Source organism: Populus alba, chromosome 7, assembly GCF_005239225.2.
Source record: "Populus alba chromosome 7, ASM523922v2, whole genome shotgun sequence".
Classification (NCBI taxonomy): Eukaryota; Viridiplantae; Streptophyta; class Magnoliopsida; order Malpighiales; family Salicaceae; genus Populus; species Populus alba.
In genome coordinates, this window is record NC_133290.1 from 4,503,950 (window position 1) to 4,517,465 (window position 13,516).

General features: G+C 34.7%; 2 protein-coding genes across 3 annotated transcripts; one reads left to right on the forward strand and one right to left on the reverse strand.

Annotated features, from left to right (window-relative positions):
* Window positions 1-99: 99 nt before the first annotated feature.
* Window positions 100-3,434, forward strand: LOC118063262 (HVA22-like protein k). The gene is made up of 8 exons (XM_035077257.2): window positions 100-219; window positions 903-961; window positions 1,152-1,249; window positions 1,819-1,870; window positions 2,077-2,140; window positions 2,417-2,512; window positions 2,756-2,828; window positions 2,926-3,434. The coding sequence occupies exons 1-8, from the start codon at window positions 106-108 to the stop codon at window positions 3,039-3,041; spliced, it is 672 nt and encodes a 223-aa protein (XP_034933148.1). The 5' UTR covers window positions 100-105; the 3' UTR covers window positions 3,042-3,434.
* Window positions 3,435-3,808: 374 nt separating this feature from the next.
* Window positions 3,809-9,743, reverse strand: LOC118063261 (G-box-binding factor 1). Of its 2 annotated transcripts, none has more exons than XM_035077254.2 (12): window positions 9,475-9,743; window positions 7,063-7,202; window positions 6,894-6,941; window positions 6,724-6,813; window positions 6,537-6,626; window positions 6,203-6,360; window positions 6,053-6,110; window positions 5,754-5,802; window positions 5,468-5,673; window positions 5,018-5,095; window positions 4,363-4,488; window positions 3,809-4,158 (listed from the first exon to the last, which is right to left on the reverse strand). In XM_035077254.2, the coding sequence occupies exons 2-12, from the start codon at window positions 7,120-7,122 to the stop codon at window positions 4,057-4,059; spliced, it is 1,065 nt and encodes a 354-aa protein (XP_034933145.1). In that variant the 5' UTR covers window positions 7,123-7,202; window positions 9,475-9,743; the 3' UTR covers window positions 3,809-4,056. The 2 variants fall into 2 exon arrangements, with proteins under 2 accessions (XP_034933145.1, XP_034933147.1); XM_035077256.2 differs by having other exon boundaries at window positions 7,063-7,112; window positions 9,475-9,742.
* Between the last annotated feature and the right edge of the window lie 3,773 nt (window positions 9,744-13,516).

Below are 13,516 nucleotides of genomic sequence, written 5' to 3' on the forward strand. Positions count from 1 at the left end.
GGACTTACTAGTAACAAATTATTGAATTTTAAAACTATAGATAAATCATTAAAATAAAACAAAAAAATCTACCGAAGGGCAAAATCGAAAATAAACCAAGAGTGCATGGACAAAAAGTGTCATAAACCGTATTTTCTTGTCAAACACTCAGTTTCACATCTCAAGAAACTCTCTGCTTCGATTCCTATGGCTCTTCTGGGATCCAACGTGGTAAACGAGGTTAGCAATTGCAGTAGCATCCTGATGTTCGTATGTTTTACACAAAAAACTAGCATTTCTTAAGGTTTCGATTTTAATATTGTTTTACGCAATTAATTTACCAGTCAGTAAATCCCATTAATTATCCAATTTTGAAGTTTTTATGGATGTACGGATCTATTTCATTCGATGATTAAGAGAACAGAAAAAATTAACTGTGTGATTGAATTGAAGAAGCTGATTTCATGATTTAGGTGCCTTAAAATTATGCTAGCTGTCTTGGGCCATTACCATTTCAGTATTAAAAATGGTGTGAATGGATTAAATTTGGTGAATGAATTGCAATTGAACCTTATGTAGGAGGCATGTTGTCTTCTAGAGGGATCTAGTGTTTCAAAGGGTTATGGAATGTTTAGCCCATGATAGAATTGAATGCAGGCGACCGGTGGTGAAGCTAGGGGTAGTTTGAAAAGAGGCTAAAAGAAAGGGGAAGGGTCTATATGGGTGTTAAACTGAAGGGTAGTTGAATGGGCTAGTCCCATTTTTTGGATGGCTGTTTTGTGAGCATAACTGCCTGCTGTTGGATAAGGGGAGGTTCATGTAGCCAACACCACCTAGTTACGGGTTGAGGTTGTGGATTTTGCATAAATCCTTTCGTGTTTTTAAATAATTTTGTGTTTATGATTTTTTATTATGTGAAGCAGGTCGGGTTGCGGTTACTTCTTTGCCCACTTGGATCGAACATTGTAGTAAGAACAGCATGGTGAGTTTGATAAGTACAGTTTTCATTTTGGCATCCATGTTGATGTATAAATAATTTTTTGTTCCAGATTTTTATCTAGAATTCCAGTTTTGGGTTTTGGATAGCTTCTATGTATTGTTTCACCCTGTTTTTCATCATTTGATGCTAAAAGATGGTAGCAATTAACTTGATTTTTCCCCCACTCATGCAGCTGTTCTGTGGGGATTGTTTTACCTGTGTACCATACATTCAAAGCAATTGAGAGAAAAGATGAAAATGAGGAACAGAAGTGGCTAATGTACTGGGCAGGTTAGAGAGTTTCTGCTCAGGTTTTCTTTCTCATCCTTTTTCCCATGCAAAATTTGTTTTAGGTTCTTAGAAACAAATAAGTAATCGGTGCCTTTTATTTTTTTAATTCTTTCAACCTACTTTTAAGGCAATGACTATCTTCATTTTATTCTTCATGACTAAATTTTTCCCTGCTTGTGTCCTACAATAGCTATTCAATTCTAATTTCCAGTTTTCAGTATGTCTGTTCCCTTTCTTTTGAATGTTTACATGAGTATTGAGTAGGAAGAAACAAATAAGTAAGACCTTATTTTTATATTGTGTTTCATGCCTTTTACTGTGTTGCAAAGTGGACATGGAATCTTGGTGCGCCGCACCCTCTACTTTATGTCTGACATTTATTGAGCAGTCAATCAAAGCAATGCATATCTACCTAGAGCTTATGATCCATATTTGTGTGGTGCTCGATGTTTGATAATTATGTCCTTTTATTATATTTTGTTTTGTTTTGAGAGATGGTTGTAGTTGGGGACCTGCTTATCTCTTGGCATTGTTATTCATGCTTCCTGAGTATCTTGCTATAATTGCAGCATATGGATCTTTCACCCTTGCGGAGGTTTTTACAGACAAGTTGATCTCTTGGTAAGTTCTGAACCCTGAGCTTTTAGTTCTGAAGTCTAAATCATCCGATTTGGTTCCATAGGACTAGTTCTTTCTAATCTTGTAAATGCAGCATAGAACTTAAAAATATTCCATCTAGGAGTTAAGGGATACGTAGCATGCATAACTTGTATATCTATTTATTTATTACTTTGATTAGTCCTTGATCATTGTTTATCTTTATCCAGGTTTCCGATGTATTATCACATGAAGTTTGCTTTTCTGGTGTGGCTTCAACTTCCATCTGCTGAAGTAAATTTTGATCCTAAACTCCTTAATTCTCCTTGGATAGAATTGAGTTGTTTCCTCTGATTGAATGCCTTCAATCTTATGTCATTTTATAAATGTCGACAAAATAAATCTAGCTTGTGTATTGGTTATCATTTGTTAGGAGCTAGTGATATATTTATCACACTGGCATTTTGTGGTGCCACAGCTCTATTATACACAGCATGATGAAGTATATTTGATCAAGACATGGGATGAACCTATACTGAAATTGAAATTGAATATCTTACTTTCAAACAGGGGGCTAAGCAATTGTATATGAACCACCTGCGTCCATTCTTATTGAGGCATCAAGCTAGAGTTGATCTGATTATGGGCTTAGCATATGGTAAAATGGTATGTCCTCTTTATTGCTATCAAGTTTAGGACATTGTAATTTATATGAATTCTAAACTCTGAAGTGCATTCATGTCCATTTTCCAATTTACTTTAAGATGGTTCAAGACCAATGACTTTTTCCTATTCTGTTCCCTGTAATTGATCAAAATATTGCATGTAGACTGCATCCTTTTTGTTCTGAGTTTCATCTTACACGTGAAAATGCAAATTTAAAGTGATCTGATTTCTTCAATTTTGCAGGTCAAACTCATCAGCAATCACCAAGCAGAACTTCAATATGCTAAGAGAATGCTTTTGAAGGTTATGGGATCAGGTTCGGATGATGTTGACACATGTTTTAGTTTGTTTGTTAATGCTACCGATCTCCATTCTGGCCAATCCTGAAACTTTGCTATCTTTCTCTGAACCAGCTGACCAAATGTTAAAGGATGCCCCTAATCACCCAGAAGGGCACCCTGAAGTCCCTGCCATCGAAGAAGAGCAGACAAGAACAATCTTGGATACTGAATCTGATCATGCTGATTGAAACCCTCTATCCTTCACCATTCATGTGCCCAATTTCAAATCCCTGACAAAGGATTAAGAGCTCTCCCATCCATCATTGAGGCGTTATCATTCAAATTCTTTATGCCTTTTATCAAAGTTTGCTTCTCTAACCAATCAGCTGAGGAAAACCTACCTTAAACTCCAGTCAATATGTTGCTTATGAGCTTAGATTTTTCAACAGGATCACAGAAATAGTGTTTACACTTGTATGTAAGAATAAGAAAACTAGATTAGCACCTAGCCTACCAAAAAGCAAAGAAACAAAGATATGGTTTGATTTTTGTTCTTCATTCTGTACTATGTCAGGTTTTCGATAAAAAAACATGTAAATATATTAAACAACAATTCAAAAACAACACAGACGATTGCTGCTTGTGTTTGTTGTTTTAACAAGAGTCATCATCTGAGATTAGACTCCTAACTTTGTGCTGGAATCTACCAGCCGTGCTCGTCTTGAATTTGCAATGATGGCAAGGCAAATCTGTAACTGGACAGCGCTTTATCATCTCGCTGTTTTTTCGTTTAATGAAAATATGTGATCTGAACGGTGTGATCACATCTCGCATTGGGCTGTTGAACTTTGCTTGCACAGCAAGCTGCGGTCTAATAATGCACAAATTCCGGATTTCCTAAACAAACTGATTAAGCCAACACCGAATCTTGATGATTTGGAATAAAAGCAGAAGCCATTTCCACACTTTTCAGGTTATATTACCCGAATTATAAGCTAACATCAAGACTAAGAGGTTCCTTTCTAACCAGAGAAGTTGATTGAACTTAATAATCCAACAATGCTCATGGATTCATTAAGGTTTCTAGCTCCAGTTAAAATTTTGTAAATAAATTTTGCTATTACAAACTAAAGGGTTAAAGGTATGGATCAGTATGGAAAGCCAATGTTCTATGCTCAACTAATGGTAGTCATAATATACGGGAGGAATTCACGAAAATATTCTTCCAGTTCCGGATGCCAAGTCATGTCTCAGTCTTTACTGTCAACTGTCTCCCTCGCCACCATGAGACTCTGGAACCGAAGCAGGGTTGCTCTGTTCAAGTTTAGCTACAACTTCTGGTCCATACAACCGAGTCAACTCCTCCTGTTATGACAGTAAACCCACATTTGTTAAATGAGTGGTGTCATGTACTGATTAACTTTTAGCAAGGATTTCATTACCCTGTTTTATGATTAGGAAAACAAAAATAAATATTAGGTAACAATGGCAAAGATGCTAATGTTGCACGTGCCCATCACTAAATAAATAAGAACGGGCTTCAAAAAAAGTCCTGTGACAAAAATGAACCTTAATGGAATCATTTTCGGATTTAAGCTTATTGCATTCTTCAGAGAGACTCTGCAATTCATTTCTGAGATTGCTATTGTCACTGCTCAAACTCTGTACCCTGGCTTGTAGCTCCTCGCACTCTGCCTGGTAAAGATGAAAAATCAAAGCAATAGATATAAGCATTTTAGCAGGAGATTAACAACAGCAGACGTTTCCCAAAATTTACAATATGTCGAACAACAACGCAAAGAAGCTTTCCTTTTATATTAAAAGTTATAACAAGCGAGTTCTAATTTGGACCTTGAACTTTGAAAGGGCTCTTAAGGATCATGGGGCTTTTGCACTGTAAAAAAGTTCTTAAGCTGTTGAACTCTTTTTTGAGGCCAGTGAAAAGGTAGTGAAATTATTTCAGGACATGTTAAGTGTACTACTTAAGAGTTAAGACTGTTTCCGTGAAGGTGGACTTCTATTCATAAATTTCTATTTGATTTAGAGAATCATCCTTCACTACTGAGTTTGATAAAGAAAGTTTAAGTAGCCTGTTTTACCACCGAGCTATACTCCAGATCTAAAATAAAAGAAGTGGGAGATATGGCATCTGTACTGGCACTTACAATGATGAAGAAATAAGCAAACACTCAGTGACAAGAAAAGGTATAAACTACAACAATACCTGTTTGCGTAATCTGGACCTTCTGGCTGACTCTCTATTAGATTGTTTCCTCTTCTGTCTTTTCAATTCACGTTCATCCTGTCAGAACCCAAATCTACAATTCAGTGGAAGAAAAAGGAATCCAGATAGCCTAACAACTGTGCAGACAAACAGAAAAAAACTTCCTGTAAATAACACCCCTTCTTTATCATTCTCAAAAACAAATTGACCAGTACCTTGTGAGACACGAGAAGGCCACTGAGTGTACGAGTTTTTCACAAAATTTGAGATATTAGAAGTTAAAAATAATAATAAAAAACAGAACACAGCAGAATATGAACATGAAAAAAATGAAATACAAACCTATTGATTAGACCATACAGCAAAATTTGACTTTCAGAAACTGAATTTTACTACATGATTAAAAAAAAGGCTCAAGACTGATACAAGAAGTAAACGCAGCACTCATACTTGAATCCATTGTTCAGGCATTCCAGCAGAAACAACTCCAGATGTGGCACAAGATGGATTTGGTCTCATTTTTGTAGCTCCAGCAGCAGAAGATGCGTTCCATAAGTCCATCCCAATGTTTAAATTAGTTGCAGGCATAGACACCACAGGTTTCCCAGGCACAGAAGCTTGTATATTTGCTCCAGCTGAGGTACTTTGTGCATTGGCTGTGAAGAAAGTCAAAATGTTAGCAAGCTATCACATCAAACAAACAAAAACAGGTAGAGAAAAAAAAAGAGAAATGTACCATCTGCAAGCATCTGGTTGAAGCTTCCCTTCTTGCTTGCACCATATTCCTGGAATATTTAGGCAGGTATTCATTAAATAAAAGGAAAATCATCAAGTAAACACACTTTCAATTTGCTAGGTTAGCATAGAAAATTGCAATTCCAAAAATATTCAGGGCATCTGGATTTCTACAGCATGAACAAACTAAATAAAACCAGTTTCTGGGATAGGTCACCTATGCTTCTACATGATATTCGTCTTTCACACTAAGCAATAAGAGCACACAGAAAGCAAATAATGAGGGCGCACAGAAAATACCTGCTGGTTAGTATTCTCGTCACTGGCATCAGATGAGCCATCACTACCACTTTCAGCACTGTTCAGTTAGCATATAGGTCAATATCACAAGAATTGAATGTATAAGCATTTCAAAGGGAAAAATCACCAATAAACTTAAACTTAATTAACCTTTGGGAGACACCATCATTCCCAGAACCAGAAGCTGCCTTTCCACTCTCCCCTGCTTTGCCTCCAGAAGTTCCCTTGGCTTTTTTAGCTGAAGCACGGTCCTTTCCATTGGGGACCTTTACTTCCATCTCTATATTTGCCTGGGCTGAATTTGGTGTCTGCAAGAGAGATGATGAATAAGAAATATCAGATGACCAAATAACAGGCAGGAATTATAGAATCCTAAGAGTGGGAGATAGTAATATTTGGCTATGGTTCTAGAAGGGTATTCACCACACACACACACACACACACAAAAGAAAAAAAATCTTGTATAAGAAACACTCAATATTACCGGGGCCATGTTTGGATGAGCATACACTCCTCCTGCAGGATATAAAGCCGGGTATGGAACTGGAGTTCCGTAAGGTGGGATTAAAGGATGCTGAAAATTGTCAACAGAAAATAAAATAAAATTAAGTGGCCTCTCCGTCAGATAAGGGTAACCGACATGCTTTTCTCAAACAATAGGAGATATCCACCTGGCTTCCCCATAGATAGGGGTGAGAGGCTGGCGAGGCTACGGTTGAGGCAAAAAAGGGAGGCGGGGTAGCTCCGGCACCATAATAAGCCTAAAACAGAAGCCGAGTTATGAGCATTAAATGTTATTTCTGCAGATATTAATATCAATATGAATTTTATAAACATAAACCTGCATAGAACTTGACCAATCAGGATATGAAGGTGTTGTGGGTATTTCCTGTATACACAATGAAGAGGGGTTAGTACACTTGCCTGCATGTGAATCTTTGTGCATGTGTGTTTGTACAATCGTGTGTGTGTGTGTGTGTGTGTGCGCGCGCGCGAGAAAGAAAGGGAACCTGATTTGAAGATGTGGGCTTGGAAGGCTTAGCAGGAGTGCTTTCTTCCCCTGTCCCCATAGATGAAATTCAGTAAATACGACCAACTTCAACAATTTATATTTAGATCTAGCGTATCCTGAACAATATCTACAAAGCACCTGCCAATATCATACCAGATTACAACCCATATCAGGAATTATATGCAATTATTGTGAAATTAACTGTCATTGTCATGCATGGAAGCAATGATCTTAGTGTTAAACATTAAAAGAAAGTGTACAGCCAAAGCCACCAATGCACTGAACCGATGAACATAATCTTCCACATGGATCGGACATCAAGTTCTTACATCACAAGCAAAATATATAGCAATAGTCCGTAATGACTTGGAAATAGCCAAGGGTCCTAAGCTAAAATTCTCGTTACTAGCTTGCTACCTCTCTTGGGCTAAATTATTTTTTAAAAAAATCAGGGTTAGCTGTGCAATTAAAAGATCATGCTATCAATGGCTTCCCCACATATAATGTGTTTCCCGTGACATTATGGTGAAAATAAAAAAATCTATGATTACAAAGAAAACTTTAATATATTGAATTACAAAACAACTCAACAAAGCCATAAATCCCAACCACATATATATGGCCATGGTCACAAGTCTTTGTAGGCGAAGTTCCCTTTCAGATCAATTATGTCTCTTTGTCACTGTACTGACCATCTAATCCATGTCAACATTTGTAAATAACCTTCACCACCTAGTATGAAATAATACAGCCTCATAGTTATCTCATAAATTTCCTAACAATCTTGACCAGGGCTGAACTACAATATACTTTCAAAAGTAACCCTGCTCCATCCCTATTGGCTGTGAATATTTTTACTCTCCTTGTGGACAATAAATTATCAATTTATATTACCAACTATGATTTATCTCTCCATCCATCTATATGCAAATCACTTTGCTTAAATCCAATGCTTTAAAAAAATATTGAAAAAACAGTGGATAATCATTTAAAGATTCAGCCACAGGCAAACTAAACATCATTACTGGAAATACAAGTTTATATTATGCCCATTTTCCCAATATATTAGCAAGCACTTGAAGTGTCCAAAAACAACAATCATTCACTTAAAAACTTGCAGGTGTGTCCCTGCTATTCTAAGCTTCACAAACATCAACGCAGATGCCATATTTGCTTATCAAATGGCCATCAGTAATTACAATATCAATCAAACTAATCCAAAATGCAACCAAATCTTCCCAAGGAAATTGCACTACATTAACCTCCACGTCTATATTTTTTCTGAATTGCAATACTCTATGACAGGTGATAAAGGTTGCTCCCTATACTATGCCAGTTGGGAGCAGGAGCTTGCATGCTCTCAATCTGCAATTTACAAGATTGAGAAAAGATCCACCCCAAATCTGGAGATTATAGACTCTCCCAGAGCTGAAAAAATGACATGCTAAATGATATTTGAAGGAGTTAGGGAAATATTTGAACCTTCATGAATTTCAAGAATGCACCAAGCACCAAAATGAACAAATAGTTCTGCATAAAATCTGCATAAATCATCAGTGTTCTCAAGAACATCCTCCTCCTCAGCATTGTAGATCATGGTGCTCTCACTACATATCTAAAAGAAAATTAACAGTTCTGCTAGTAGAACCTCCTACAAACACATGAACAAATAGCCAGTGATTTATAATTTATTTTTTCATGTGTCATTTGTTTTTGTAGGTGATTCTTTTATGATGGCTTTAGGAGAAAATAGCACTGTTCTATTTAGAATGATCCCCGCTCTTTCATATGACCCGACTGTTATCTTGACCAGACTAAAATCCAAAGCTGGCATCTGTCCCCTAAATATACTAAAACAAAATCCATAAATCCATTTCGGCCCTTTTTCGACAGCTTCCAGTATTCTCTCTTTCTGTCAAACCTAGTTAGTATTAGATCTTACTCTCTGATATGAGTAAAATAAAGCTACCAGAGATAAGTTTCTTTAAATAGACTAAAAGCAAGCATCCCAAACTACATGACTAGAATATACACTTATCTACACGCATGGCCTAAAATTTCAAGCTCAAAGCATAAATACTCAAAGCACAAACTACAAGAAAGCTTAAATAAGTACAATAAAAGAAAACATAACAGAACTAGCTAGTTTCTAATAATAGCAACCTTAAAACTGATAAAAAAGAGAGAGACCCAATTCATGAAAATAAAACCAAACTGCACAAAACACAAAACAAATTCAAAGAACAAAACTTTATCACGAACAGAAAAAACAAACCAAGCCCCACTAATACATCTCGTAAAACAGAACTATATGTAGATCCCATAAACATGATGAGTTAAACAACACAAAATAGAAGCTAGTACATGCACATGGAAGTAGTGAAATTTGTAGAGGGAGAGAGAGAGGCACCTGGTTTCGTGGCTTGAAGAGAGAGGGAGGAAAAAGAGTGAGGTGGAAGTCCGAGTTGGATAACAAAAGCCTCTGTTCTAGTAAAAGAACTCCCCCTTTTATTTTCTTCTTCTTTGTTTTCAAGATCAACGGCTGAGAGCGAGAGAGAGAGAGATTTAAACAGACAAAGAGACAAATAGAAGAATATGCAAAGACCCTCCCGGGCTGTTGTTTCCCAGTTTCACTTGCCTTGTGTCTCTCCCAAAAACAGGGGCAGAGGTTTGATGCTAGAATCTTTACAAGTAAGTTTCTAGGATTTCCTGTCTTAAACGGCGATAGAAATTCGGGTGATGATGTGGGGTTTAATGTTACCTTTGATCCCTCAACTATATTTCAGTTTTTGATTTGATCCTTGACTGTCTTTTATCCCAAACCATTCCTCTAATTTCTATTTCTTTGACTTAAATATTGGTCCAAAAAGACAAAACACGGCTCAACTTACATGATATAGTTGACTAAATCTTCTCTAAATTGTAATTTTTGATCCCGCTTCTCTCAAAGTGTGATATAAAATAGCTAAATCCTAAGTTTTAACAGTTAGAGACATCATTCCTTTTTAGATTTCTATTTCTATAATTACTGATCCTTTTGTCAATTTTTTATTATTTTTTGTGAAGGGAAGCAAAATCTAATGGTATAGGATGTATTTATGTAGCTAAATTTAGTAAGAGAACCGGAGTGGTACATGATAAAGAGTTGAGGGACCAAAATGTATCATTTACCGGATGATGTGGTTGGGGGCGGTGACCAATAGGAGAGAGCGTGAAGGGTGAGGGAGGTTAGGGTTTTAAGGGGCACGTGCGAGAAAAAGCAATCCAGCTGTCCAGGTTTTTCTGGATTAGGTGTTTTTATTTATGATGCATGGAATTGGCTATGTATGACTCATCATTGACAGATACATTCTCTCTTATGGATAATGTTAATAAATTCATTTACCTTGCCAAGTGGAAAACCTTTGCTAACTACCATTAACCGCTTTAATCACAAAATTACCAACAGATAAAATACAACATTAACAATAACATGTAAAACCTAGACTGGTCGGACGCATCAATATAAAATCTAAATTGGTTTGGATGGAAGAAAAATAATAATAAAAAAATTAATCTAGTTTAATTTAATTAAAAAAACTTGGTCACCATTGACATGGTTTTATTTAGTAAAAAACTCTTGACATTTTTTTATTAAATTAACAATATTTTGATACTTTAATTAAAAAAAATAGATTCACCAAGGTCAATCTTCTTAGTCCAAGCCCTGACTCGATTCTTAATTGGGTTTAATAATACTAGATGTTGTTTTGATATTTTTTAACTCTACATCCTATAATTATTAAACTTAACTTGACTGGTGGGTTGATTCAGACCTTACCGATCTAGCTCCTATCTTAGACAAGTTTTAAAAAAGTTAACGTAAACGTGATCTAATTGAATATATCAAAACCCAATTTAATTCTAAAAAAAATCTCCTTAAAACTGTTAATTTTTTTTTTAAATAAAAAAAATTGATTTAGATTAACCTATATAATTTATAACTGAAGCCTTGATCCAATTGGCTTAATAACTTTATTATTTTAGAGTTTGTTTGGAAGTGTGGTTGTGATTTTTTTTTAAAGTGTTTTTTTACTTCAGAAATGTATCAAAATGATGTTTTCTTTTTATTATTTTTAAAAAATTATTTTTGATATTACATGTCAAAATCATCTAAAAACACTAAAAAAAATATACTAATTTAAAATTAAAAAAAAAATAAAAAAAAATTAATTTTTTTTAAAAAACATTTTTAAAACATAGAAACAAATAATATATAAATTACTTTACAAGTTATCCCGTGAATTGTAATTTCTTTGTTTTTTCAAAATATACACCGGAATTTTATCGAAAGAATTACTTGTAGCCGATGACTCTCATATATCTCCACCATGGGGCTTTAAATTAGATGAAGACTCGAGAGGTTGCAGATTTTATTCACAAAGAAGTGGATTTTTTAGGATTGAGAATAGATCCATCCCTAAAATATTAATATAAGCACTAAAATATATTCATATTCATATTATTTTCTAGATTTTAATTATTGGATTTTGTTGATACATTTTAAAGTCTTTTTAGAGTTTCGATGGCCAAAATAAAGTTTAAAGAGTGGTTTAAGAAGCTTGATTTATACAATAAAAAATGGATTAACCTATTTTAAAAAAAAATCATATTAATATCATAATGAACATGGACGGGCCTGGTCCTCACCCTTACAAAGGTGAAAGGTTGTAGTTGGTGGGCCTGGCACCGGATAAATGGGAAATGTGCTGGGCATGTGGGCCTCTGGAGACAAGGCCTGCAATCCCAACCAATAGAGATAGTTGCCTTCCCCTACAAATGACCTCTTCTGTCACAGTCAGTAATTACGTCTTGGCAATGCTTTTGAGCTGCATTTAAAAGTGTATTTCAGCTAAAAACAAAAACGTCAAAATCTAGTTATACAAAAATTATGCATCTTTCATCCATGCTTCAAATAATAATAATAATAAAAAACTTTCCCAGAGGCTAAAAGTTAAAACTTGCTAATTTTAGAGCTAAAATTTATAATTATTCAGGGGAGGAAAATTTCATGGGATATATATCCTATTAATCTTTGTTGTGATCATAGGTTTATATAGATTAATGCATAATTAATTTAAACATTAATGGATTTTTTTTATTAATACTGATGTCCGAACCAGTTTGCGCGTATCTCGATTAATCCCGTAAATTCTAAAATTAAAAACTATACATGTCTGTAATAATCCTTAAAAAACTCAAATTTATAATTATTAAAAAGTATATCCAAAACTTAACCGTTCCGTCAAGATTAACATTTTTTATTTATTTATTTACTTGGGTGTCCGGGCCAGCTTGCGCGCACCACTACTAATTCAACGGCTCAGTGAACATCCTGCAAACCCAGTGGGCATGTAAAAGGACCGCGGGGGTGACAGGCGTGCACGGTAAGATTTGAACCTAGGAATGTAGAAGAAGAGAACAAGTCTCTTTAATCGCTGGGTCAAGACCTAGTGCGGATCAACATTTTTTTTTTTAATTGTATAGGTGCGGTGCATGAGATAAAAGGAATGGCTTGTTTTTGGTTGCTCAGGCAAGTCTCTAGATGTTAGAAGTCTTTTTGTAGAGTTGCGTGCATGGGTGGTGGTGTTATGCATTTCTTCGCTTCCATGTGTTTTTTCTGACATGGATAAGTTATAGGAAAGGGACATGTTAAGAAAGTTTGCCCTCAATATCAAATGATATATTAATTTTTTTATTAAGAAATTTCTATTAAAATTTCAGTAGAATGTTTTTATACTTGGAACATCTCAAATTATCAATAATATCCTATTTAATATTATATAGTTTTCAATCTTTGATCTAATTAATTATCTGGGATTAATCAACCATCACAACAATGATTCCACAAGCATAATTTTCTCAACAATATGATAAGACAATTTATACCATATTATAATTACATCAAATACCATAACAATAAGATAAAGCAATTTATAATACATTAAACTCTTTTAGATAACTAATATCAATCTAAAATATTTAAGTGATGGTGAATGATTATTCATATTTTTACATAAATTAAGTTTAAGTACTAAGGTTTACATATTTTTATTTAAAACTTATTACAAATGCAAAAGAGCAAAACACATCTAGTCCATAAAGACATAAATATATAATAATAGATCTACTTTGGTTGGGAAGATGAAGACCTTGAAAGAAAACATAGCTATCAATATATAAACTATTTATATTTTATGTTCTTTCTCAATTCAATTTATTATATCCAAAATTCAAATAACACGCAACTACAATTAATATGTTTTCAACGTATTATAGCATCATCTTTTATTTTTATTTTCATTGAATTCTTTATAAAGCTATGTCATTATCATTTTTTTTTATTTTTATACCATAATTGTCGATATCAGATGCCTGATAATTGTTGGTCACCCCTGACCTTGGTCGTCCAA